This window comes from Calonectris borealis, chromosome 16 (assembly GCF_964195595.1).
Source record: "Calonectris borealis chromosome 16, bCalBor7.hap1.2, whole genome shotgun sequence".
Taxonomy (NCBI): domain Eukaryota; kingdom Metazoa; phylum Chordata; class Aves; order Procellariiformes; family Procellariidae; genus Calonectris; species Calonectris borealis.
The window spans coordinates 21,123,912-21,151,907 of record NC_134327.1 but is presented as its reverse complement, the minus strand read 5'-3'; the positions used below and the strand labels follow the sequence as shown (position 1 = coordinate 21,151,907).

Genomic DNA, 27,996 nt, shown 5'->3' with positions numbered 1-27,996 from the left:
AACAGGGTTCGTGGCTGCAGATTCTCCTGTTTTCCCTCCACACTCTCTGTGACTACCTACTGTTTTCACAGCCCTCTCTTCCCACCACTGGCCAGTGCTCGATGCCCTGAAGAACCAAGCAGCATCTGAAGAGAGAAGAACCAACAAATCACCAGCTGGAAGACACACAGACCAACACAGTAAGGCGAAGAGAGAAGAGTGCAGGGGTCTGGAAAAGAAGAGGAGTTTATTTATCATAAATACAGATCAGGTAGACATGCAGCTTATCCCACAGAAGAGGCAAAAACCCTGGAGACTCTCCAGAAAGCTACACGCTGGAAAGCTGTTTCCCAGTTACTTCCCTCTCTCCACAGCAAGACCAGGATGAACTCAATTATCCAGCAGCTCGGTGATCTTTTCTGACATGTTCCACCAACAGTATCTGTGTCTGCTAATAGCAGCAATCTATCTCCATGCCAGCAAGCTCCTCCTGCCTGGTCAGAGATGGAGGTTTCTTAACAAATTAATTAATTCTGTCAGTGCTGGTTTGGAGCATAATGGTGCACAGGGATTCAGTGGATGGGGGGGGTGTATTCACAGACCTAACTGGGAATCTTGCTGCCAATATCTACTTTGGGAAAGGCCATTTCTAGAAACAGTATGAAATGAGGCTTTTCAGGCTTGCGTCAGAAATTTGGGCATACTGTTTTAGCAGCAACCTCAGGATTTTGTTCCCACTAAGAACATCGCACTTTGAACAGGTTGATGACACATGATCTAATAATTACAACTGGCTCCTCCCTGTGCAGCGATGGTTGGAAGTCCCCTGCATTCTCCCTGGCCCGCTGCCACGTGAACCCCTCGCTGCACAGTCCCTGCAAGCAGATGCTGCAATAGCTGACAGAGCGACTGCACTTGAGGAAAGAGAGATCAGCACAGAGTTCATCCTTCAGTCTTCTGGGGCTCAGTTTTTCTCCAGGATTTTGGTGAGGAGTTCGTTCAGCCGGCTCACCATTGGTCTGGGATCCTCATTCAGTCCTGCTGCTATCATGGCATTCTCATAAATCTGAAAAAGTGAAGAAAGCATTAAATAAGCAGCAAGAGTGAGCTGGATGAGAGCTGGGGAGAAAGTGAATGTCACTCTCCAGGACTTGCACGCTGAGACCGAGCATGTCTTCTAGGCTGATTGGTAGGAAAACACATGGACCACAAGTACCAGAAATACCCAAAATGGGACCACAGAAGGATGTGATTCCTGCTCGCTACAAGGGCTTCACCCTGTTTCCCTGCCACACATGGTCTGCGAGCTGGTTCTGGGGAAGATGGTGCCGCTTCTGGAGAAGGGCTGGCTCTCACCTGATCAAGCAATAGCTGGGCCAGATCAGGCTGACTGTCCTTCAGCTCGTTAAGCTTCTTAATCAGAGTATGCCTGTAAGAGTGAAAGAGATCAACACTGACACTTGGTATTTTTGGACACAATGAGAAATTTATTTCCAGAATGAGCAGCTAAGCCAAGCTGGGACAAAAAAGGTTCTACCTGAAGGCCAACATAGCTCCAACTTCCTTGATCCTGTTCTGGGGGCTTCTCTCTTCTCTCCCATCCTGTCCCTATAACCCCCATTGTCCTCAGAGGGCTGGACACAGTGTGTGTGGGTGGCTCACGTGAACTGTGCCGTGCAGCCTCACAGACCAAGCATCTGTGGCACACACGGCGCTTAATGGGGTGGGCTCTGCTAATTGGGAGCCTTACAGTGCCTCTTCTCTGCCTCCACCCCAGCAAGACCACAGTGCCCCAGGCTTAGCACTGGTATTGCTCCCCCTTACCCTGTGTTGATCTCCAGGGTGGGCTGCAGGAGCTGGGCACGTTCCTCTTGGGTCTTGGCCAGCTGCTGCATGCGAAGAAAGTGGCGGGCAGCGCCCATCTCGAGCACAGTGATCATGGCGGGGTGGGTGTCCAGCCGCGTAGTCACCTGTGGCAAAAACAGCAATCAGTGCTGAGATGGAAAATGCACATGGGTTAGAGGTGGGGGATGTTCAAGGACTCGGGGTCTCCTCAGCACAGATCCACACCAAGCCCCCGCATGATTCGTCCCGACCCCACAGGATCTGCCTAGACCAGCAGGAAAGCTGGGGGCCCAAATGGCCCCACTGGTCCATAGGCAAGACAGTCACCAGCCTGTTCTTCTGGTAACCTGAGCATGAACTAGTAAAATGGGCTTTGCTCATTAAGATGTGGTTCTTCCGCTGCCATGCTGACCATCCAAATGACAAATGCCAGCATTCATACCATTTACAGAAAGGAGGCACAGAAAAGAATGGTTTCTCTCAGGGTCCAAAGAAAAATCTGCGGCAGCAGATCCCAAATCAAGCATCATCTTTTTTCCCTGGATTATTCCCTCCATGGACCTCCTGTACTCAGTTACCCAGGCACAGAATACCTACCTTAACGCCAGTGACTCGAGAGCCTAAGGCATTTCTCATCCAGGCCATCAGATCCTCAGCCTCTTTCTCTGTCAGACGTTCTGCAGCTGGCAGGGGAAAGAGGGCACATCTGAGCCTGCATCTATAGTGTGCCAACGGACAGCGAGCTTTACTCCTGAGCTCAGTCCATTTCACCTTTTACCCGCGCTCTTGTGGAAATGGGAAGGCAGCACCGCTCAAGCACACACCTACGTATATGCCCTCATCCCAGACCGTGCCATACCCAGAGAGTGCCTGCCCGCCTCTGTCAGGGCACCAGATGTGTGCGTGTTGTTAAAACTCAAATCATGGAAACTCCACATATCACATGCCATCTGTTTAAATTAGCAAATCGCTTAAGCTTTGATCACGTGGGATGAAAGGGATCCGCAAGAACTGCAAGTTGCCTCAGAGCATGAGAATGGCAGGACGGAAAGGAGTGCTCTTGCTCACACGCTCAGCAGCTGCAAGAGCGCTGGAGGAGGTGCACCCTCATGGGCTGGCACAGGGCGGCAGGACTGCATGCAGCAGGAAGGGCCAGGGGACCCTCACAGTACCTGGGTGGCTCTCCTCAAACTTCTCTTCCTTATAGTGATCAACAACAATATCTGTCTCCACCGAGATCAGCTTCTTCTTGTCAAACTCCCGAAGGTGCAAGAGTGTCAGCTCATCAAATTGCTCATAGCAGAACAGGACCTGTGCCAAAAAAGGGACAATAACGCATTGTTTGGGATGTAACAGCATTTCCTCTTTCCCAAGGCAACTCCGCACCAAACAGCGAGAACATCACAAGGGAAACTAGCAGGTTCAACCCCATGGTGACTATCGCTCAGGGCCCCAAATGAAAGCAAACCCTTGGAGGGCTTTGTTACCATGGGTGGCAGGTCTGCAGCCGAACAAGTCCTGCTGCCCCATGGAAAATGAGAACCAGCACTGACTCCAGCCCTGAAAGGGCCACCTGCCCGCAGAGGACACCGATAACACCTTTACCAGCCCTGCAGAGCAGCTCCTAGGCTCCTGCTCTGGGGTTCAGCGAAGGTATTAAGCAGATGTCAGAACTAGATGTCTGCACAAGTACTAACCCGCTGCACAGAGTGTGACAGGTCCTTCCTGGCCTCACGCCGCAGTAGCCTGGCTGAGCAGAGACAGAGGGAGCCCGGGCAAAGACACCGCAGTGGCGAGGGTCTGCCACAGGCCTCGCTGCCCTGCTCAGCTCCGAGATCCAGGTGAGCCCTGACCACCGATGTAGTTGTTCAGGGTGTTCCCCTGGCCACAGCGCTCTGCTCACCCACCTCCATGTCCTTTTTCTTCATGGCCTCAAAGTACGGGGAGTGCTCGGCCAGGTGCCGGTTGGGCGCGCACAGGTAGTAGATGTTTCTGCTCCCTGCCTTCATGCGGGAGGCATAGTCAGTCAGGCTGGTCAGCTGGCCTGCGGGCAGGGCGGACGATTCGTAACGTAGCAACTTGGCTATGTCCTCCTGGAAGAAATGTGCTCCTGTGAGCTGAGGGCAGGCGACTATAGCTCTACCTGACCACTTCCAGCCCCAAGAATTCCCTTTGTAGCATGCAGGCCTGTCTGCAGCCCTGCAAAAAGGCTCAGGGGATTCTAAGTCCCTCTTTTCCTGCTCCAGATATTAAGGAGGCAGAAAAGTGACCTAGACAGGATGTAGGTCAAGCGCTCCTGAAAATGGGAATCCAGGCAGAGGACAACAGTAGAGGAAAGCCCCACTTTATTGCCTGTTGTTGTTCATATTGTATCAGGGAGGGCTGACAACACAATGTGCGTACAGAGACTCGAATTAAGTGGGAAGCAGCACCCAGTCAGAAAGAGTGAGAGTTTGGGCACCAGAGAATCTGTAGGTCTTGTTAGACCCAGGAATGCAAGTTACGGGTGTGTAAGATTCACAGAGAAGTAGCAGCCCCCCTCATCCCAGGTGACAGTAGGAGTCAGGAATCTTTCCCATCAGCTGCAGTGCTTCAGGACTCCTGGTACCTTGACATCCTGCTCTGCTATCGTGACAATCCCCTCTCTCATGAATACTCCGTAGTCCTCAAAGAATTTGGCATATTTCTCAGGATCCTTCTTGCTCTGGTCAATGAAGAACTTGATCAACCTCTTCTGCAAAACATCTCGGAGCTTCCTGCAGCAGGAACAAGCCTTTTTAAAAATAGCTGCTAGACCAAGAGAAGACATTTTAGGTGAACATCCCTCTCCCTGTGCAGTGTTTTAGTGATACATTTGCAAACATGAGGATGAAGAAAAAGCTCTAGGTCCACTTTCTCCTTTCCCTCATGGCTCTACATCTGTTCTTTGTATCTGTCAAGAGCAGCTCTTGAGCTGGAGAGATAGCTAGAGCTGTGGTACAAATGTACTGCTGAAGCTCAAATCTTCAGTAACTCGTGACCCAGTGATGCTGCAGTACATAACCAACTGTGCACAGGGCATCTGCCTCGCTCCCACAGCCACCCTTAAACATGGGAAGGAAGCGGCTATAAAGGGGTTACAATTGGAGGAACCCTTTCTGAAGGCCTGAAAATCCACTGTGAAGGGATGGGGTTAATGCTGTGACTATAGTGAAGGTAAAGGCATTTCACCAGCCGCAGAATACCAAGTTAGCCAACAAACCTAACAAGGTAACAGCGCCAATGCTAAGGAATAAGAGCCTACTCTTATACTTCCTTCAAGTTCCAGCAGTGGCAGATGTTTGAGAGGGGTCTTGAAGGAAAAACAACAGCCAGATCTAAGGGGTTCTTCGAGGAGACTGGCCTGCCGGCAGTCAGCTTCACTGGGCCTCAGCACCAAATGAAAACCCTGCTGGCTGGCACTCAGTTTTTGACAAATGTGTGTGCGAGCACAGCAGAGCTTTGAAGGAAGTCTGGAGACAACAGGCACAAGGTGCTGTTTGAAGATCTACACATAAATAATGGTGACACTAAAGTACGGCCCAGCTTCCTAGTATTGACAGCTGACTTACTGTTTGGCTTTGTTTTCCAAACCACTTGGTGGTGCAGACCAGACACTTCAAATAGCAAATCCACCGTTACTGCTGTAGACCCGAGATACCGAAAGGCAGCCTAGGGCACGAGGGGCACATGGCCCACGCAGGCGGCAGCAGATTGTATGACACAGGACACTGCTCCCACCTCTCAAGATGTGATCAGCATGGCTGAGAACTCACTTTATAGACTACAGAAATTCTCAAGGATGGAAATGCTGCGGCTTATGTGCCAGGTTCCTCCAAGCCCTTCTAACTATCCCACAATGTCCCCTCCTCAACCAGCAAGAAGCCAGAAGAGCCTCAGCAGTCCACAGGATCTACCTCTTGCTTACCTGATAAGGGCACTCTCCTGCAGCAGCTCCCTGCTGAGGTTCAGGGGTATGTCCTCACTGTCCACAACACCTGGAACACAGAGCAACCCTTGAACAGCGAGGCAAACGCGAGTGCCAGGCTCAGGAAGGCAGCCCCTCGCCTCACCCCCTGTGGAAGCCACGGCCCACAGCCCGCTGTTCCTGGTCCCAGCACACACCTCTCAGAAAACGCAGCCATTTAGGCAGGATGTCTGCAGCTTTGGTTTGGATGAGAATTTTGCGGCTGTAGAGGGCAACGCTGGAGCCCAGCTCCCTGCTGATATCGAACATGGACGGTTTCTGCAGGAACAAGAGACAGAAGGGTAACACCAGCACTCTGCAGGGAGCCCAGCTGCACACTATGCTGCAGTATCTCTGTGGCTGCACCAGCTGCCAGTCTTCACTACCAGTGCTGAACCCAATGAGAGCCGAAATCTTGTCTGTCTTCCCTAGGGACCTACCTGAGCCATCTCCCTGCTCCTGTCGTGGCTCCATACCCCCACCATTATCCTGCGGCACCCAGCCCACTGCAGAGATGCCACACTGGATATTCCTCCTTGCCATTCTGCAGCCTTAGCTGCCTCCTTTCCCTAAGGAGCTCTCCTATTCTTTCCTCCTCAGAGCAACCGGTCCCACTGCTCCCTGGACAGAAGGGCACGTACTTGCTCAGGAACGTAGAAGATGCTGCGGATGTTGAGGGGAGCATCGGTCTTGTAGTGCAGGACGTAGCGAGGCTTGTCGTAAGCCTGCGCTATGAAGCGGTAAAACTCCTCGTGCTGCCACTCGCCGATGTCCTTGGGGTCCAGCATCCAGAGTGCCTGTGGAGGAGCAGGGAGATGAGTCCCCATCAGCTCTCAAGACCTGCGCCCTCACAGCGCAGGGCTCTTCTTGCAGAGTTACACCTTCCCTCCAGGGCGCTGGAGCAAGGAAATACGATCTTTCAAACAGACAGACTCCTCTGCACAGCCCGAGGGCAGTGGGATGTATTATGGTTCAGGCACATTATCACAGACTAACAAATTACTGCCCCTCAACAGATCTCGGGTCACCTCTCATAGAGGTACTCTTGCCCTGCAACATATATAAGGCAGCTTTGTTTAGCCCAAAACGAAAGGGATTTGGCTAACAACCGTTGCCTCACACCTGCTGCTGGCCAAGAGCATCTTGGACAGTTACCACAGCTCAGCTGACTGGCAGTACTGGTCCAGTATCTCAAGGCCTGACCAGCAAACAAAAGAAAAGTGAAAGTTTAAGTGTGTCTGTTGTGACCGGCCTGCCTCCCTGATGGAGGTCACTATCCCACCACAAGGTCAGCCAAGTGCTTGTGAAGCAACTCCTGGATTGCCTGTTTTCTGCTGATTTATTTTGGAACGGTTCAGAAGATGCTTCGTGACCGCTTGGCCATCCCTGCTGCAGGGTCAGAAAGTGCTTCAGCAGTACCTTTTCACACATCAACACGTGAGTTGAAGTCACGAGCTCCAGACCAGGTCCCTCCCTGTGGCCACGCTTTCCACCTGCTGCTGCTCCAAACCCCCCAACACTTCCTGGAGCCTTTAGCCCATGCTCACAACACATTTAAGTTTCCAGTACCTCAGCAAAAGACTAGCATCTAGCACAGACAGGGGAGGTTCTGCCCATTTAACAAGCACAAGCATTTAACAAGGGGACTCAGCTAAGAATCTCATGTTTCCAGACAGGTGAAGCCCACTACACTTCACTGCCACTCTTTTCTACTCGAGCCCTAATGAGTGACAGGAGCGATCACTGGGGGCAATACAAACATCCAGCCCATGCTCCATCTACCAGTCCAAGGGATTCAGGGCTCTGGCAGCCCCGCCATACTCCTTAAAGCTTCTTCTGCCTCAAAGCCTTGTTCCACAAGTGGCTTCATAACATTTCCAGCGCACTCAAGTGTCCTGGAGGGTTTGCAGGATCACAGGTAGGATTACGGACTCAACCGGGTGCTAAGGTGCTTTACAGCAGCTGTTGTTAGGTAAAGTGCTGCTTTCCCAGGGGTTTATTGTAGCTACAGTTATCACAGTTAGACGGAAAAGCCTCTAACTCCACGTTGTCAGCTACATGGCAAGCATTCAAGAGCTTATCTAGGAAAATCCACACCAGGGATCTAACTATGTCTCTGTTTACAGTGAACTGATGTTGATGTGTGGAAAAGCGCAAAAACAAGATCCTGGATAAAGAAAAGGCCTGAAATGGGAGCATAATGAGAATAAAGCTGTTGCTGTATCCCAAGGGAAAACAGACTTTCTGATAAGAAGATAAAAGTACGTGACTCTATTTAAGGGCATTTCACCCCTTGCTCTAGTACTACCCTTCTCTAAGGAGTCTGTCCTATTGAGTGTCAGGTAGAAAGCGCAAACAGCTGTCTAAATCTATTTCTGGTTTTGTAATTTAAAGGAAACAGCTAGAAAGCCTTTGGAACAGAAACACTATTATGCAGGAATCCAAACAAATATCAGTGACTAATAACACCAATTACAGAACCTTAGATAAATTAACATGATAAAATATTTAAGTACAGTCTTGAAAGTCTGTGCATTCAGTGCCACACTCCAGGAAACAAAAAACCCACACACACGCTCTCTACCTGCTCTCTTAGGTGAGGAAGCTTTAAACAACCAGGAAAGGAGATGCTGGAGGAAAATGATTCATAGGTTTTTGTTTTAAACAGAAGTAATTTCACCTATGTGATTCCTGCAATTGGGCCAAGAACTTCTGACTAAAATGGATCTGGCTGCTATGTAATTTTTAGCGGTCAGAAAATGCCAGCATCAAGCAGTGCTCAGCTTAGAGCTGTGAAGAAAACGAGCTGTGAGCTGAGCCACTAAGAAAAGCAACCATTCACTGGCACCGGCTACCTCGTGCTGAAGGACAGAGAGAACTGCAGCAAGAGGTGTCAGCACACCAGCGATGTGAGCAATCCCTACCTCACTAGCATGCCACCTGGCTTAAACAGTCAAAATATGTATTATAAAGCATTGAGATAATCATTCTGATTAAGGGAGAATCCAGAAGATATCTATAAACAAACTGCTTTGCTAATCTGCAAGAATTCTCTCCAACAAATGCAAACAAGCAATTCCAGGCATGACTTCTGCTGGATTGTCTCCTTTTGTTCTAATTAACTGATCACTACAGGGTCTGTGATATCCTGGACAATCATCCCCTGATTTCGAGGGACAGGAGTGGCTTTATTCTGTTTCCTGTCTCCGGTGGAGGATTACAATGGTTCTTCTCCACGAGTGACCTGCCTGTGGCCCTCCTGCTCACCTGTAATGTGTTAATTCTTCTTCCATTGAGATACAGTGGGAAGCTGATGAAGTTGCTGTATTTTGTCACCACCTCTGGAATGGAAATAAGACATAGAGGAGTCACATTTGTGAAAACACAGTAAGAATTTCTTCAGTAACAGCAGATGAAAGGTGCTGCAGGAGAGGAAAAACGCTGTAAATTCACCTCCCACTCAAGGGGCAGCGACAGACTTCCCACAGCCCCTCAAGCAGGTAACAGCATTTCCCTCCTCCACTCACCTTTGACTCGGTCTTCATTTGCAAACTCCTTGCAGTCTTCTTTGAGATATATAATAATCTTAGTCCCAGTTCTGACACCAGATGCTTCTGCAATCTCAAACATTCCTGAGCTAGGATTAGAAACAGACCCCATGTCAGCTTGTGCCTCAGATGCATCCATGATGGGACATAAAAATACTTTATTAAACTAAGAGCACACACAACACTTCAGCACCAAGAGGAAAAGGCAAAAAACCTCGAATGCCTGAATGCTCTCTGTGCCTCTGAGAAGCCCCCCCAAAACATGTGGCTGTCCTCCCTCCAGAGACTCCAGACCCAGGACACGCTGCTCTGCAAAGACACCAGGAAAGGAAACAAACTTCAACCAAACTTCAGGTTGTTGGGCCCAGCCTTCAGCTCCTCTCCTACATTTCCTACAGTAACACCCAGGCTCCTGCCTTCTCCCTTGACAACTCTGACTTCTTGCGGGCGCTCGTTCATGTCTCCACTGGAGTACGCATAACTGGTTACAGCGAAAAGCAGCCATGCTCGTTCCGGAGGACCGTTCCCACCTATTGCTAAGCGCAGGCCACGTGGGGATCAGCCGCTGGTGAGAGCGCTGACCCCGGGGAGAGGCAGCAGCAGCGATGACAGACAAGCATTGGGTGTGTATGGCAATACAGACTGCAGGATACAGCAGCTTGCCTGCAGCCCAAGACAGTGTGATGTCTCAGCTACAAGACGTTTTTTTCAAGAATTTAAATAACTTAGTAAATGCTTTATTCCTAGGAGATCTTAAGGGGATGCAGAACTTTTCACCCCCAGAAGCTCCAATTTCAACACGGTCCCGCAGTCCACAGCTTTGCCATCACAGATGTTTGCCATTTCAAGCAAAAAGCAAAGGACGAGCACACAGATCCGACCCACAGAAGACACGTGCCTACAGAGCCACAGCACTGCACGAGCCCTGCCTACTGTGGGTGCCCTCGAGCAAAAAGCCAGGGGACGACTGGACCAAAGAGATTAAATGTGTCTCTCCAGTCTGGGGCAGAGCTAAGATGATTGCCTGCCAGCAGGGAAGGAACAGGAGAGGCAGGTACTCTCTTTGTCCACAACACGCCTGCCCTGACAAAGCAAGTTTGTCCCTGTGGTTTTCACCCTGGCACATCTGGCCACACTTTGTTACCATGTATAATCCGAGCAGGATCTAAACCAGTAAGCCTGGTCATGAAAGACCACACGCGCCCTGTCGTGCTTTGCACAGCTTTCAGTCCGTGCCTGGTCTGGACACAGCCCCCCCACTTCCATCCCATCCTGCAGCCTTACCCATCTGAAGACCAGTGGTAGCCTGGGCTCCCCGGCTCTGCAGACTGTGAGAACACCTCCACTTTATCGGCCACCATGAAAGCCGAGTAGAAACCTACTCCGAACTGGCCGATGATTTTACTACTGGCTTCAGCTTGGCTCTGCAGAGCATCTAGAAAAGCCTGGAGGAACAAAGGAGATATCAACCAGTTTGCAGTGACTTCAGGTACCACTGGGAGGCTGCAACCCATCCTCCAGCTGGGCTCCTCGGAGCAGTGATGCAGCCCTATGCCAGGTACTGCAGCCTGGCAGTCCAGTGCCCCCATCCCACACCTCTGCGTCAGTGCTCTGAGGAGCGTGCCCGAGGAAAAGGGCTTCTCCCACAGGGACTGCACCTCTGGAAAAGGGGCGCATTGCTTAGGGCAACACTCGCTGCCACCAGCAGTAAAGGAAAACAAGCGAGGGCTCATTCAATCAGGAGCACGAAACCTTAAAATGGTGACTCCAGAGATGAAAAAAAAACAAACAGGTACATATATATAACAACTTGCCAACGTGAGGACACAGCTGCTGCCCTCCAGGACACAGGGGGAATGCCGAGTGAGCGTGTGCCCCTCCATAACGATGGCTTGGGGGGGGGAAGGCGTTTGCTTTTGGGAGTGAGGGCAGCCAGGTGCAGCAGCATTACACACAGGGCCCATTAGTGCTGCTGGGGCACCACGGGCCCCCCACGGCACACAGCAGAGACCATTAAGAGCTAGAAGACTCCACAGGTAGGTTTCACCTTCCGAGAGGGGTGTAATTTCACAGCTGGGCTGGGGGCCAAGGGACAAAACCGAATGAGAAATTACTGGGAGAACAAAAGTGACTGTAATTGGAGAAGACTTTTCTAAGGGGGGAGAAGGAGTGCCTCATCCCGTTACCTTCGAGCCTGATCGAGCAATGGTACCGAGGTTGGAAACCAGCTCCTCCTGAGTCATCCCAATACCTGTGTCCTGAAAAGAAACAGCAGTTGTAGCTGGAACATCGGTAGAGAAGCATTGCTTTAGCAACCAGCACCCCAGCAACTTCTACCTCTGACTCCCACCCTCTCCCAGCCAGCTGAGCAGTAAATGCAACAGTCAGCATCCTGCTGTGGCTCCCCCTGCACGTGGTCAGGACAGTGAACTCAAAGGGCACACGGCTCCAAGAGGCAGCCACAGCTGCCTTGTGGCTATAAACTACCAGAAAGCTCAGAGACTCAAGCCTTTTATCGAGAGAAAACAAAACCATGCCAAGACAGGCTGGTTCCTACACCCCTCTAAAAACGCTCAGGATGACAGTCCTGGAAAGAGATCTCAACCCAGGCGCTGTGCACGTACAGAGAGAGTCTCCATTCCTGAACAGGTCCAAAGGGGAGCTGAGGAGCAGCGAGAAGCAGCTTATTTCCAATCCGCAGATGGGGAACCGATGCCCTCACGCCAGGAATCTGTGGCAGAGCAGTGAATCCCTTAACTCTCAGGTAATGCAGACCCTTGTCTACAAGCACTACATTCACTGATCTCCATCCTCTCTGCCTTTTCCTTCCTCCTCTGCCCCTCACATTGTGCTCCACAAGACTTGAGTATGAAGCTTTCAGTGTCCAGGTCCCTGAGAGCCGGGTATTGCAGTGCCGGGAACAGTCTAACCCCAGCTGGAAGTACAGCACACTGGCTACACCTCACGGTGCTCTTCCCCACTTTAATCCAGATTTGCACTCCCGCATGCAGATAAAGAACTCCCTGCTGCTACTGCATGCCTCTCAGGCAGCAGACCCCGCAACAGCACCATCCAGAAAAGGCTGCAGCAAGCCTCAGACTACACTGCAACCTCATTTGTTGCCACAACACATTTGCACAACCCCGAGGCAACATGGATAACAGCAAACCCCAGCTAGAAATGGCCACCCTCTCACACAGGACCCCAACAAAAATCTTTCCCACTTCATAGTCCAATGCATTTTTAGACTTGCTCCACACACATCTTCCACAGAAGCAAAGGGCAGACTAATGCCCTCCAGGATGCCACTTCTGAAAACCAAGTGCCGTTCCCCCTCCCAAATCCCAGCAGCTTCTCTACCTGGCAGAAACATCCCAAGAAGCCACTCTTACAGGTTCTCTGAGCGACTCCGTAAGGCGGCAGCAGCATGACAATTAGCCAAGTGAAAGGTGATTCTCATTCACGTGAGGAGTTCAGCTCTACTCGAGTACCGGTGAGCACAGTTATCGCAGGTGACAGCAGCCTGCACGTCCAGAAGCAAGCTGACACACTCCCAGTGTTGTTACTGCAGGGGTGGGATTTGGCGGGCAGGAGTCAGCAAAACGAGCTAGAGCAGAACTGGCTGCTGCTAGAGGGCTTGGAGGTGAGATGCCAGAGTGAATTCTGGCACAGCACGCTTCTACCACCCATGTGGGGCATTTACTGGGCTTATTTACTAACAAAGTAAGTTAATGTCAGTACATACTTTTTAATATAGTGTTTAACTCCACTGAAGGATCAAATTGTGGTCAACTTGTGAGGTTACTGAGAGAGATGCCATGTGGGTAAGACATTCTTCTGCATGCCCACAAGTCACGGCACAGCAACACCTTCCCCTTGATTAAATATGGTAAAGCCAGTCAGTAGACTTGGCTGAGAAGAGGGATGATGCCCAGTAAGATCTCAACAGTGGGAGATGAAAAGCCAGGAAAAACAAACAGGGTATGGCAAAATCTCAGGAATCTGACACGGTCCCTTCCCCCAGGGAAGAAAAAGCCAGAAAGAAAAGTTTTCAGCATCTGGTTCAGGTTTTGTTCATGCCAGACCCTGAACAGAACTCTTAACTCCTCTGATCCACTCCTATTTATAGCACAGCATGTCATTTTCAAATTCCAGCATGTTAAAAAAAAAAATACATCCCTACCCCATGAATTTATTTGCCTATTGAATTCCAAACACCCTGCCAAACTTATTGCAAAATGCTTAATGACAATTCCTGGAGACTAGTTTGATGAGGGTGAATCGCAACGAACAAAGAGAGCGCGGCTCAAAACTGTCTGCTCCCCCAACAGCGCCGAGCGCTAACAGGGAAAGCGGAAAGCGTCCTTTTAGGTGTCCGGGTGAAGATCCTGGCAAAGCAGACATTTCCTACTGCAGGAAAACACCTGGGTGGATTACAATGAAAACGCCATCAAGATTCAAACCGCTCTCGCAGCGTACGCGTTTCCTGCGGCTGGCCTTCGCACTGCGCTTCTCGGCTCCCTTCACCAGATGGTGCTGCTCCGGGGAACGGGGAATAAAGTGGTGGCGGCGGCGAGACAGGAGCTCGGCTTCTGCAGAGCAGGCCCTCTTCACCGATGGGAAGCAAATGAACCTGCCCACGAACAGCCTGCCTCGGGCTGGGCCGACGCAAGCGCTGGCAGCACTAGCTCCATGAAATCCAAGGAAGGAGCTGGCGGGACTTCCACCGCCCTTCTCGCAGCGCTCTGCACTGCACAGCCTCTAGACGTCTTCGCCAGGAACCGCCGTGTCACCACACAACCCTCTGCAAACACTTTCTACCTGCGATCGGCCAGCCTAAATGCAAGGATTGCCGCTGCTCCACCATCAACATTACAACTTTTCTTCCCTGGCAGACAGTTTCAAGCCCTCCCTTCAGTCTGCAAGAAAGGTTTGATCAGGGTGAAAACAGCCAAAGCAGAGTTCTTCGTAAAAGCACGAAACAAATTGTACATGGTGCTTCACAAATTACAAGACGTGAGGGATATGTTCAAAGTGCCAAATGCTTCTCCACAACCTGGAGAAACCAACCACTGTATACCATGAAACAGAGTTCAGTGCGCTGACACTTCATTAGCTGAAGGTTAATTACAGAAGCCCTTCTGTTACTCAGCAGAATAACAACCTACTCACCTGGTTGAATTTCCCTTCAGGGACTTCTTATGGTGCAGAGTAAACAGCCTCCCCCCGAACCACCCCCTCTACAGCCCTGTCCCTCTGCAAGACAACACAACAGGCTACAGACCTTCACCCCATCTTCTGAGGGACTAGGACGAGCTCTACGGCCACACTTGTTGAACTACACTTCTAAACTAAGTAACATTTCCCCTGAAGAGACAGCAGCTCAACATTGCTTTCAGCACCTTTTTGTGTGTGGAGACCTCTCAGACACAAAGCCTGCTGCTGAACTGCCCGGGACCTTTGTGCTTTCTCTGCACTTTGTTCTAACCTTTGTGGCGTGGGTGCTGGACGTTTGCAAACAGAGACCGTTCTGCGTAACGACGGCTGGATAACTGCCGGGCACTCAGTACCTCACGGCTCCCACCATGAAATGCTCTGTGTTGGCTCCGCAGCCCTCCTTGACGGAGGGGTAAACGAACACCTTCAGCCCCGCTGCCTGTCTCATCAAATCAGTCAGTCCACAGCTCTTGTATTCATATCATACTTTTTGGTAAAGCAGAAACAAAGTGCACATAATTACAGCAACAAATCTCGTTTAAAACAACAAATTGCTTAGTTTAGCTGGTAAACAAGAACCTATGTAATGTAACATCTTTGCTCATTACCTGAGTCCAATTTAAGGTATTGCAGAGCCTCCTTACACCAAACAATCCATTAACTAACCATTAACTGCTGCCTTTGCCACGGCTGCATCTGAAAGAATGCTTGCAGTTAGAGGTACATGTCTGAGCTACTGTGCCTTTCATTTCGCTTTGTTGCAAAATGAACACCTGAAACGCTTATTTCAGTGCAAAATCTCAACAGGACGCCAGAAGAACACTGACTACATTATAAAATAAGGACATGCTGCTTTCACCAACCGATAAGGTAATAAAGTCCCAAAATGTCCGATTAGCAAGTGTCCCCTCCGTTATTTAAATACCTTGCTTAAAGAGACTTAAAATTCACAAGACCAGGACAGCAGCCGCACTGGAGCAGCGTTCTGGTTTAGAACCAATACGGCATCTGCAGCAGCCACGAATGGAAGAAAAGGCACAAAAAAAATGATGCATACAGACACAAGGTAATCTTGGCCTAGTACATGGAAGCTGTCTACAGCAGAGAGCCTGAGGTTTCCTTGCCTCTCCAGTACCCTGTGTTAACATTATTTTCAACAATGCCGAGCATTGCTACAGGCTCAGCCTCCACCCATCCAGGTCTAAACGCCCGGTGTTCAGAAAAGTACTTCCTTTTATCCACTTTGAATTTCCCATTTTTAAATGTGATGTGCTCTTATTCTGGCACGAAGAGGAAAAAAGAAAAGATTCTGCACTTCCTTCCCTAGGCTGCATGTTATTTGAGATGCTTTTATTTTTCTGGTTCCCTAGCTTATTTGTTAAAGATGATGCAACAACTGGAAGCTCTAACCCACCCCTGCAATCAGTGGCACATTTCTGTAAGCTTAATTCCACCTGAGGCTTGTCCAAGGACAGACAGCTTTACCCCTCCATCTCTATCTGCGTTATTGCCCATCTCCTGCTGCCCTGCTTCCTCAAGCCCAAGCGGCAGACAGATGCTGCAATGCTGCACACAGCTAAGGACGTAACCCTCTCGCTGCTGCAGCCTGGTAGCACAGGGGGCTGCCAGGACACAACCCAACGTGGAGCAGGACCGGCTCCCCACCTGCACCAAGCTTTGTTGGACACTTGGGTGCACCTGCATTGAACTGCTGAAGCCCAAACATCTCAGTTCCTTATGAGAGGCTCAGGACAGTCCAGTCCTTGCTGCAGACTGTTTATAACTCATAAGCCTGGAGAGATCTGCTCAGTGATACGGGGAGCTGTTGCAGGGAGGAGTGGTGTTTGCAGTCATTTTAACTCCTCCCAAACACAGCAAATTTGTTATTTTGTGGCTTCACAGACACTGATTTTGGATGACTGCAACGGTGAGAAGAAAGCCCAGCAAAGAGAACTGAGCAGCCCAAGCTCTGGCAGCAATTATGCTGCTTACCCGTGTTAAAACAGCAGTCACACTCCCTCACCCAGCAGCAGCAGCTACTAGCTCTGTAAACATTTCAGACAATTTCCTCTAAAGTGGTAGCACTGTCCTAGCCCTAAATCAAGCATCAGCAACGAGAACAGCTCCAGCCCCTGAGCTCACACAAACACAGGGCTACCACCAGACACAGCAGTATGGCAGCAACACCGACTGCACCACAGCCAAGCGCCTGTCACCAGCCGGCCACGGAGAGCCTCGTGCAGGTGTTGAAGGAGAGCTCTGTGATCACAGGGCTTTGGGGTCTGTAAGGCGTTCTCTGGTCCCACCTCAAAGGGTCCAAAAACATGTCTGTAAAGCCTTAGCACGCAGAACTGCAGAGCTCTGCAGATCTGTCCTCATTGAAAACACACCCCTAACGTTCTCAAGTGGATTTTCTTAAGAGATCTGACCTTGCAGGCTGTGGCTGCTACCAGATGGAGCTGTCCTAGAAACAGAATGAGGCAGTTTTCAAAGGGGTGGAGGAAACAGTGGACTTTGCTAAAACAACAGGACTTTGGTGAAGGAACTGAGGTGGTGTAATTTGGTGAACTAGACAGTGAACATTTCCCTCTTCGCAGATACAATGCTTGGCAACACTTAGGTAGGATATCCCTGAACGAGAACATCATATTAGAATTCTGAGTCTTGCTACGCTTACGACTGAAATTCAGTCCTGGCAGAGAAGTAAACAGAACTGCAGTCACTTAACAGAGATGAAGGAGCTAGATAATCCCCCCCAGGAACATGCCTGTAACAGAGGCCATCACACGTTACAGACCTGCCTTTTCTCAACTACACAAAGGGATGCTACAGGGCTTGGAAGGGGTGGGGAGAGATCCAGCAGATCCAGGGGCCAAGAGCAGCATGAAGATCTGAGAAGGACCCAGGGGTCTGAGTGAGACAACGGGACCTTCCTAGAAAAAACTGGAGTGACCATTGCTACAGATCACACACGAGAGACCTGCTGCTTCTGTTTTGGTGGGTCTAGTGAGTACGGAAAACAAAACTGCAACTAAGGGACAGGTCCACCTCTGCCTCAATCCTTGCAGGCAAGTTTTTTCTCACCTTTGCATTCCTGAAAGGCCGGGAAGTGTTCTGAATGAGGCTTGTTCAAAGCAATTGTTATATGCAGTACGTTTCTTCAAGAGGTTATAAATAAACCCTTCACTGGAGGGAAGGGGCTTTAGGCACCGCTGAGAAGGCAAACCTATTAAAAGAGATTGGAGTAGCGCTGTTCTCTCTCCCGTCTCAGAGTGCATTATTGCTGCAGTTAAAAGCCTCCTAGTTAAGACTCATTTAGTCGCATTATAGATGCACAGGCAGCCAGGTAGGGAGTTATAAAAAGACAAATCCCTAACACATCTAATTGGGTATGACGTCAAATGCACCCTATCTGCAAGGTGGGCAAACAGGTCTCTGAACCAAACTGCCAAAGAAGGGGACAGCTTCCACAGTTACAGGACATGAGTTGTAAGAACGTCTTGATGGAGTCAGAGGCTATGCGTCCACTATGATCTCAAAAGGGAAAGACAAGAGCAAGACAGGAATGACACCGTACTTGGGGCTAAACGAGAGCTCATTAAAGAATCAGTGTTACACAGCAGCAGAAAAATGCAATAGTCAGGTGTGATAGGAATAGCAAAGCCTCTGCATTACGGTTTGAGGATCTTTGGGTTGATGATTGTGTTGCCCACTGACGATCACTAACTTCCCCATGGCAACACAGCTGCTTGTTCTGCAGAGAAACAGAAGTATAAAATAAACTGAGCAGCCTCTAACAGCCAGTGCTTTTGTCCCACGTGAAAAATATCAGATCATGTGCCTTGTCTGTGCCACATCTCCCCTGGACCTGCCATAGTCAGCCTTCACTTACACACTGCTCTCTGCCTCATTCTCCACCCTCCTGAGAAAAGTCCACAGCTACGCTCTCACAGCTGACACTGGTCCACAAGGAAAGTTGTCAGTTTGCGTTTGCATTAAGAACTTTGCCAAGAAAACACCAAAACTGAGCCTCAGCCTTCCACCCTGGACAACAGCCACAAGCAAGAGCGATCAAAGTACAGAGAGAAGGACCAGCTCCACCTTCTCTCACCACCCTGAGCCCCACAGGTGAGCATGCTTACACTGATAGTCCCCCTCCTGCCAAGCATTTTGTCACCAGTAGGGAACAATCAAAACCAGGGCTGCAGAAAGGAGGACAGATAAGTGCTATGGTACTGCCACAATCTATAGTCCCACCTGTACGTTAGGGCAGAGCCTCAGCATCAGCTGGACTTGGCCTGTCCTGGAGCAGGAGGAGACAGGGACAATCAGCAATGGGAGGTTCTTCTCCAGCATCTACGCCAGCATCTCCCAGCAACTGAGGTGAGAGGGAAGGCCTGCGAGCTACCACATAACACCTCTGACTTAAGGAGGTGACAGAATTTCTTCCCAAAGGTCAGGATGAAACCAGACTCCCATCTTTTCCACAAGTGAGAAATGCACACACAACCTGAGAAGTGCACCAGACAAGGTACTGGCAGAAAAGCTACTGGTAGTTCCTAATAGGGAAAGGAGGAGCAGCGAATTTTCCTACAGGGGCAAGTGGGGAGCAGATAAATTGGTGGTTTCTCATCAAATCCTGAGGTTCCAGCCTCATGAACCAGAGTTCAGCTGAAGACAAGAGACTTCTTCAGGCAGGCTTGGGAATCCATGGGACTGCGCTGCCACTCAGCTTCCACTGATCCTTCACGGGACAAAGGCTAGTGACGAGAGCAGCAGGGAATAATGCTCTCCTGTTGCCAAAGGGAGGTACCTGGATCGTGATGGTTCCCTTTCCACTGTCCGTCTGCAGATGGATCTCCATCTCTGGCAAGGCCTTCCCTTCTGCCATCAGCCGATGGCGCAGTTTCTCCAGCGCATCACTGCCATTGGAGATCAGCTCCCGGATAAATACCTGGGGACGAGACACAACCTGACACTGCAGCCTGGCCTCATCCACTGCACAGAACTCCCAGAGACTGGGAACTCGTTGCGTACTCACAAACTAATTCCCAGCTCGCTAGAAAAAGAACTGCGTTTCCCCATTAGGGCACAGGCTCTGAGGCTCACAGAGTCACCTGGCCACACTCACAAATTGTTTTGAAAACACATTTTCAAGGTGTCTTAAGAAAACGTCATTCAAGAAAGCAGGCCATGTGAACAGCACAGGACTTGCTGGGAAACTGAGCAGGCGTTCTCCCAGCAAAACCATTTTGGATGTACCCCTTGACAGAGACAGGGCTTTGCCAACAGAACATCTACCAGCAAGTAGTGGGTTCCTTACCTCCTTCTCCGAGTACAAGGAACGGGCAACAATGTCCAGCAGTTTCTTCGTTTCAGCCTGAAACTCATGTTTAGAGGCTGCACCTAGAATAAAATCACAAACACATCTTTAAAGCACTTCACCAGGGTCCTGTTGGGAAGGAAGGCACAATTGCAGTCTGACCACGTGCTTCAGCTTCCCAGGAGCGAAAGCCTGGAGCAGGACGGGACACAGGCAGCTGTGGCCTCCAACAAGGTGACAACAAAGGTGCTGTTTACGCACCCCTACGAGGCAGCACGCCTTGCCAAGCAGACACTTGGCCTCTGCACCTCAACTCCTTGCACACAAACCTCAAGGCAGCCAAAGCCTGCAGTACCGGCACATTGGTCACCATGTCCAGGCTGCAGAGCAATCAGTAAACGAGAAGTGAGAGGTGGTTCCCCTTGTTCCTAACGCGTGGCTCCATGCAATCCCCAATCCATGCTCTCTCGAGTGCCTCCCACCGTTTATAGCCTGCCTTCCATAGTCTTCCTTGACTCAGTTTTCAAGGGAACCATCTGCACATGCCCTGCTCCAAGAGCTTCTTCTACAGCCAGGTAGCATTTCTTATGCCCAAACGATACTCGGAGCCTTAAGCAGAAAAAGGCAGATTCTCAAATGTCTCTGTGGAGCACGCAAGGGAGGGCATATGTACAGCCACCTATGCAGGCAGGTAGCTGTGCCCAGATTTCCTCAGAAAGAATAACACTACAAAACATCTCAGCTGAAAAAACACCCTTGGCCTTTTAAAAACAGCATTTCTCCTGCTAGAGGCATTAGAGAACCCTGAAGCAACATGGGGGAAGCCATGGGTCACACATCACCTCTGCCATGCCTTGCTGGCGAGGACCTACATTCCCCAGTGACAGGGACGAAGCTGGGCTGTGGACGGCAGCAGGAGCAGTGCATCAACCCCACTGGGGGCTTCACAGCCTGGCAGTCTCAAAAGTACCTGCCAGAAAAGCCACGGGAGCACGGAGTTAAGATGCTATTTCTGTGCTTGAATAACTCACGTGACTTTGCTTTAAAGCACCTCTCCCTGGAGGTGTGCAAAGCAATTCATTCTAACTAAAAGGTTAACACCACTCATTAGACCTCCATGATCCACAGCAATGACCTGGGCAGGCACAGCTTGCTTCCGAGACAAAAAGATTCTTTTTAGGCAAATTCCAGTGCCTGCAGAGTCTCTACACATATGCATGACCATCAATTGCCTGGCTAAGCCCACAGATGCAACTTCTTCCCGCAGTCTTGATGGCCTCATTTCTCAGTAAAGGCCATTCCGATTTACACGTTCCAGTTTTGGGGAGGTGATGGTGCAATACGGAGTCAAACCGCAGCCTGCCAGCAAGGATGCGATGACCAATACCTGCACCTCCTCCGGAGGCAGAAAAACGACTGCAGAGGGCTCACCCTCATAGTCAGGGCACAGCTACACCCAGACACTGTCCCGGGTCTGCCTGCACGCCAAGCGTGCTCCCACAAAACACCTATGTCCATGCCCACCTTTCACATTCTCTGTGTTGCTGATGATGGTGTGCAGGGGCTCTTCTTCCTTGTTCTCCGCTGTCTGCGTGCTGTACGTCCGGACAGCAGAAATGCTGGTGGCAGGAACGTTGTCCCGGAGACTCCAACGATGGAGTATTTGTCTTTGGAGACATGCAGCTCCTTTTGCTAGAAGATACGATTCAAGATATTTCAGTATAAATCACAAGTATCAGCAGCAACAGGAGCACTCTTTAACAGTCCCATTTAAGCAATCCTGTGAGGAGTTACACTGTCCAAGCAAGACTGAAGTTCCCTCCCAGTCGAACACCCACCATTTCCCTCCGGCACTGCCTTCACTGCATAAGAAGGCCAAGTTGCTACTTTAGATTGTCTCTTCCGAATTAAAATTCTAGCCAGAAGATGACAATTAGTAGCTTTCACAACGAATTAACTGGTGAGGGTCAGGCAGTCTGCGGCTTTCATTGCTGTTACCTGGCCAAGCTGAAGACACCAGGGAACGCTTCAACTCCCACATTAGTACCAGTGAAAACATAAGACCCCGGTGCAAGCAAGGCAGCCTGCACCTCCAGGAGATGCCTCTGCTGCACGCGCAGCTTCTCTGGATGCTGGACTAACACTTGCCACCGGGCAGGCCCCTAGGCACCAAAATCTATTTCCTCCTGCTCACTTTCATCCCGCCGACAGTAACCAGCTCCCTTACAGGCAGCTCACTCCCATATCTAAGAACAACTCCAGCCAGCCCTGTTTGGCCCCTTCCAGCCAGCTGAGCAGTGACTTTATGGCAATAAATATTTGGCCCTTGACTGCCCAAGCACAGTTAACAGAGCACAGGGACTACATCCTCTGGAGAAGCAGCACATGCAGCAGCAAAGCCACTAGTCCGCATCCAGCATCCTCTGGAGAAGCAGCACATGCAGCAGCAAAGCCACTAGTCCGCAAAGCAATCAGCGGGGAAAATGAGAGACAAGCCAGGACACGGCACGAGCCCCGTTAAGGACTGGGATTCCCAGTTCTCCTCCTTCCATTGTGCCCAGGTGAACCGAACAGTCTTCTCTCTGTTGGGGGATGAAACAAAGCCAAACCTGGCCACAAAAAGACCGTTTACAGCACTACAGAGCTCTGTCCAAAGCCAGTTACTGGGTGTGATTTCTGAATCGTAGCCTGTGCCAGAGTAAGAGCCCGGAGGGTGTGGATATGGCTGGACTCCATGATCTTAAAGGTCTTTTCCAACCTAAATGATTCTATGATCTGAGCACGCAGCTGCGCTGGGAGCAGGCGGTGACTTGGCTTTCCCCAACCCTACAATGAACATAAATGGACGGGGCTGTTTTGAGAGGCAGAGGAGTGACCAGGATGGCCTGGGCAGAGTGGGGAGAATCTGGATAAGCAACAGAAGTGGCTGGACGCAGGGACAAGCCCAGACTTTTCTTACAACTCACCCTGTGCTTGCAAGCTGTTTCATCAAGCAAGGAGAGGAGACAAACCCTACACCCCAGGCCTGCAAGGGGCACATTTTCAACGTGTCCTTTCTTTAAACGAATGGGTACAAAAACACCCAAAGACTGAACTGAGAACCACTGGCATGGTGAGAATCCCTGCAGTGCACCTGTGACCTCCCTGGAAACAGCTTCTTTGGCCATCTACAGCCCTCCAGTCCAGCTGACACGCTGGGAGCGCTCAGCTCCCTCCCGAACCTTCCTCCACCTTGTCACAGCCCTTGAGTGAACTCGGCATCCCAGCCCTTTCACCAACACCCCTCATCGTCCTCTAGCTCACCTTGGGAGGTCTCAGGCTCCCTCCACAAGTGCTCTGCAAACCTCCTGCCCACCTTAGCAGGTACTATGGTCATCGAGAACAGATTTTGCTGCTCCAGACCATCAGGCTGGGCTCTCACTCACTCCGGACCACGTGAACGCGAACCCCTGAGCCTTAACAGCGCTTCTGGGTCCTGCACCTCATGCCCAAGAGCTGCTCAAGCAGGCTGTCAGTCCTCATTCTTCCTCCTCCTCCTCCTCACAGAAAGCTTTGAATCAAGACGCACTTCTCCAGCCAGAAGCTTAAATTACTCCCCAGTCATTCTGTCCTTAAAGAAGAGAGCCCACAAATAGTTCTTAATGCATCTGAACACCTCCTACACACATAACTCTTCGCTCTCTGCGTCACAAACAGTTCTGCCGCATTATCACAGGACACATTCTTTATCTTTCATTCGACTGCCTTTCTTGGGCTCATCTGAGAAAGCAACAAGGAAAACAGCCCGGATGACTGAAGCGGAAAGCAGCGGAGAATTCACCGTGTGGCTGTCCAGCCCGTCGAGCTTCAGAGAGGAAGAGCCTGAATCAGCCCAGGGTTTACATATTTTATTTATGTATTTACACAGGGTTTACGTATTTTTTGCTCATTTTATGCTAGATGGTGTAGGACACTGAAAAATCTGCACTTGTATGTATGCACACACACATTTCCCAACCAGCAGAAATAAAAGAGGCAATGTTGCTCCCTCCCTGACTCCAGGACCCCAAAGAGAAGCAGATCAGGGGCAGCTTCGTGCTAACCTTAAAGCCACTTCTATCATCAGATCTCCAGGCAGCAAAGCCCCGGAGCCAACAAACAGGTCACCCCCCCAGCCCATAAACACTAGCTGACTCTAGAAACTACAGCTATTTATAATTTTTGATGTATTCATGGTTTTTGTCTCCCTACCTCTAAAGCACAATAATAAATCACCACCCATCAATTCAGAAGTTATTTTTGGACTTGTGTAATGTTTGGTCTTATCATCCTTAATTAACAGCCTGTCCTATGCCAGGTAGAGACAAGGCTCATTAAATGCAAGCTGCAGCATCTCCAGATCATTTCTCTTGCAGAGCCCTTGCCTGGCCAGCAGGGGAAAGGCTCCAGGCAATTCTGGATATAAAACCACAATTACCGGCACACAAAAGCTATTGAGAAAGTATCTGCTGAGTTAACTGGTTAAGTGACACTCAGAATGAGCCCGAGAAACAAATTCCTAAGACCAAGAGACAAGGAAGGAATGGCTCCTGCCCCGGTTGAGCGCTGCGATGTGCTGGGGTACATCAGGTCTTTTTATATTGAGTTAATCAAATGCTGAGCTTTATCACAGTCCACATACCTTCCTATTTGCATCACTGCCCCACCTGCACCGTAAAAGATGGCAGATACCCACATTACTCTCCAGCTTCCAGTTCTCTGTGAATCCTGAGTGATCCTGTGCGTCTGACCACAGACCGGCCTTGCACACGGGGAACACGCCACGGAAAAGAGAAGGACCCTCGGTCTCGGGGGCTCCTTTCAATCCAGGCACCAGGATGCCTCAGTCATTTCCAAACCCAACCAACCCCCCAGGAAACTCAGCCTCTCCTGGGAAAAGGACTGCAGCGAGCATTTAGCCAAGCCAAACGTCAGTTAGAAATTTAGGGTGGAAATCGAGCACAAAGCAGTACGCGGCTCAAAACAAAGCGGAGAATTTAGGTCAGCAGAAATTACCATAATAGCTTGATTGCAGTGCGCTGGCAAGCCTGAGGATGCTCTTGCAAAGAAGAGCACTAGCAATAAGACGCTTCCAGCTCCGATCTCGTTAGAAAAAAGGGCTCTCTAGCCGGGCACCAAATCCTGTACAAACCTAGGGAGAAGAGAGTCCCTGACTGATCCGCTCACACCAACACACCGCCCGGAATCAAACCCTGCACCAGCTTTAGCCTTCAGCATTGCGAGAGCCAGGAGAAAACGCTGCCAACCTTGCACGGCCGAAGGGAAGAGACGGCTGTGTCCCCGCAGCCAGGGATCTCCGCCTGCATCCAAGGGAAAGGACACCATCTCCTGCTCCTCCCTCTTCACTTCCACCCCACACAGCTTATGCTCACTATTTTTTCCCCTGCATGACAGGTTAAGGAATAAAACTCTGGCTCTACTGGAGTACGTCTAACCCAACGGAGGCACCTTCTCGGACACGGACGCCAACAAGCCACTGGGGATTTCCGTGGTGGAAGAACTGAATTGCCCAGAAACACCGAAGTGGCACTCGATGGCACAATAAATCTAACAATCTGACCCCGATAGCGACCCTATTTGTCAGGCGATTTCCTCTGTCACATTTTCTCTTCATAACCCACAGGGAAACCACAGACCGCACTGACAACGTACAAATCTGTCAATTAGGAGCCAGACGACAGAGAAGGAAATACTGAGCACAGCTGGGAGAGAGAAGACATGCAGGAAGCTTCTCACCATGCCTCGGTTAACGACAACTCACAAGCGCCTTTCCAGACCTGCGCACTACGGCCTCGATAAGACAATACATCCCGTAATCGAGAGCTCGGAGTTTGGATTTTCTCAGCCCTCGATCTTGCCAGGTCTCTTAGGTGAAATCCCTGGCAAACACAAACCGTTCGGGCTCATCTCTCCGTTATCCGGTACCGAAACGGCCAGAGAACAGAAGCGCCGCTGCCTTCTGCTCCTTTCCCAGCACCCAGCTGCCCTGGACATGCTATACACCCTGTACGGGCCAGGAAGTGAACCTGAACATGCTATACACCCTATATGAGCCAGTACATGAACCTGAACATGCTATATACCCTATATGAGCCAGGAAGTGAACCTGAACATGCTATATAGCCTATATGAGCCAGTACATGAACCTGAACATGCTATATACCCTATATGAGCCAGGAAGTGAAAACCTGAACATGCTATATACCCTATATGAGCCAGTAGATGAACCTGGATATGCTATATACCCTATATGAGCCAGTAGATGAACTTGGACATGCTATATACCCTATATGAGCCAGGAAGTGAAAACCTGAACATGCTATATACCCTATATAAGCTAGCAGATAACCTGGACATGCTATATACTCTATATGAGCCAGGAAGTGAACCTGGACATACTATATACCCTATATGAGCCAGCAGATGAACCTGGACACGCTATATACCCTATATGAGCCAGAAAGCGACCCTGAACATGCTACAGACCCTATATGAGCCAGCAGATGAACCTGGACATGCTATATACCCTATATGAACCAGGAAGTGAACCTGAACACGCTATACACCCTATATGAGCCAATAGGTGAACCTGGACATACTATATACCTTATATGAGCCAGGAAGGGACCCTGAACACGCTATATACCCTATATGAGCCAGCAGATGAACTGGGACATGCTATATACCCTATATGAGCCAGGAAGTGAAAACCTGAACATCCTATATACCCTATATAAGCTAGCAGATGAACCTGGACATGCTATATACCCTATATGAGCCAGGAAGTGAACCTGAACCTGCTATACACCCTATATGAGCCAACAGGTGAGCCTGGACATGCTACACACCCTATATGAGCCAGGAAGTGAACCTGAACATGCTACAGGCCCTATACGAGCCAGCAGATCACCTGGACATGCCATACACCCTATATGAGCCTCCACGATCTCGCCTCCCAACGCGAGGGCTGGGCGTCCGCAGCGGCTGCCGCCGCTCACCGGGAGGGCCGGAGCTCTGGCCAGCAGCCCCCGGGCTGACAGGGGCAGCAGCGGGGCAGCTGCCGCCCGCCCCTGGCCTCCGAGGAGCGGCCGCGGCCGCAATCAGCCGAGCGCCGGGTAACGCTGCTGTGCACGGGCGGGCCCCGACGCCCCGAAGGAGGCGACAGAGGGACGCGGGGGCGAGAGCAGCCCCGGGGAGGCGGAGGAGCGCGACGGCCGGCGCCGCGGCGGGCCAGGGCCGAGCCAAGGGAGCCCAGCCGCCCCCTCAGCCGCCCGCCAAGGCCCGCCCGCCGCACACCCACCCGCCGGGGCCCCGCGCCGGTAACGGCGAGGTGACGGCGCGGCGGGGCCGCCCCAGCTCACCTGCGGGGGCCCGCGGCCCGGCCCCGGCCCGCAGCAGAGCCGCCAGGCACCGCCCCCGCCGCGCCGCCGCCGCCGCCGCCATGCCGCGCGCACCCGCCTCACGCCGCGCCGCTCTACGGCGCTTGGCGATGGCGTCACGGGGCGGGGCGCGCGGGGACGGGGGCACGCACACGCGTGATGCTCCCCCCCTCCCCTCAGCCCCCCCCGGGGCGGGGCCGCCTCCGGGCCTGGGCCCCCCCCGCACGGCCCCGGGCCCGGCTCCGGCCTCGACATCAGAGCCCGAAACCTCGTGCCTGGGTGCGCCCGTGGGCCCCGTCCCCGTGGCGTGGGGTGCAGCCCCCCCGCCTCTTCCAGAGGGTTCCCCACCCGTGAGGTCACTTTTCCGCCCTTCCCACCTTCCTCTTCCTGCGGACACCACCAGTCACAGCCGCCGTGGGGTGCCAGCTCACCAGCCGCTGCGTGACAAGTCCCCACGCGGGTTTAATCACCTCCCTCGGCGCCGGCGTGCAGCTCCTCCACGCCGAGTCCCTCCCGGCTCGGCTCAGCTCACTTTAGCACCGGCAAAGCAGATCCTAGCCCGTGCCAGGGCTCTTCCTGCCGTGGGTTTTCAGGGCGACAGAGGTGGTAACTGCGGACGCCAAGTCCAGGCCGCCGCTCCCAAACCTCTCCCATTTTGAGGGTTAAAATCCCTCCGGCCTT

General features: G+C 51.2%; 1 protein-coding gene across 2 annotated transcripts; it reads right to left on the bottom strand.

The window, feature by feature from the left end:
• Positions 1 to 207: 207 nt before the first annotated feature.
• Positions 208 to 27,403, bottom strand: TRAP1 (TNF receptor associated protein 1). 2 transcript variants are annotated; one of them, XM_075165941.1, is made up of 18 exons: positions 27,298 to 27,403; positions 21,422 to 21,589; positions 19,898 to 19,980; positions 19,388 to 19,528; positions 11,544 to 11,615; positions 10,642 to 10,802; positions 9,337 to 9,446; positions 9,077 to 9,150; positions 6,451 to 6,606; positions 5,968 to 6,088; positions 5,771 to 5,840; positions 4,433 to 4,580; positions 3,732 to 3,917; positions 2,997 to 3,135; positions 2,422 to 2,507; positions 1,804 to 1,949; positions 1,336 to 1,408; positions 208 to 1,045 (listed from the first exon to the last, which is right to left on the bottom strand). In XM_075165941.1, exons 1-18 carry the CDS (start codon positions 27,377 to 27,379, stop codon positions 944 to 946), a joined length of 2,118 nt encoding a protein of 705 aa, XP_075022042.1. In that variant the 5' UTR covers positions 27,380 to 27,403; the 3' UTR covers positions 208 to 943. The 2 variants fall into 2 exon arrangements, with proteins under 2 accessions (XP_075022042.1, XP_075022043.1); XM_075165942.1 differs by lacking the exon at positions 27,298 to 27,403 and adding an exon at positions 21,896 to 22,031.
• Positions 27,404 to 27,996: the final 593 nt, after the last annotated feature.

Coding starts and splice junctions, on each gene's coding strand:
- TRAP1 (XM_075165941.1), bottom strand. CDS start 27,379: ATGGCGGCGGCGGCGGCGGCGCGGCGGGGGCGGTGCCTGGCGGCTCTG. Junction 6,607..9,076: donor GAAGAATTAACACATTACAG/GTGAGCAGGAGG, acceptor GCTCCTCCACAG/GCACTCTGGATGCTGGACCC. Junction 1,409..1,803: donor ACCCTGGAGATCAACACAGG/GTAAGGGGGAGC, acceptor TCACTCTTACAG/GCATACTCTGATTAAGAAGC.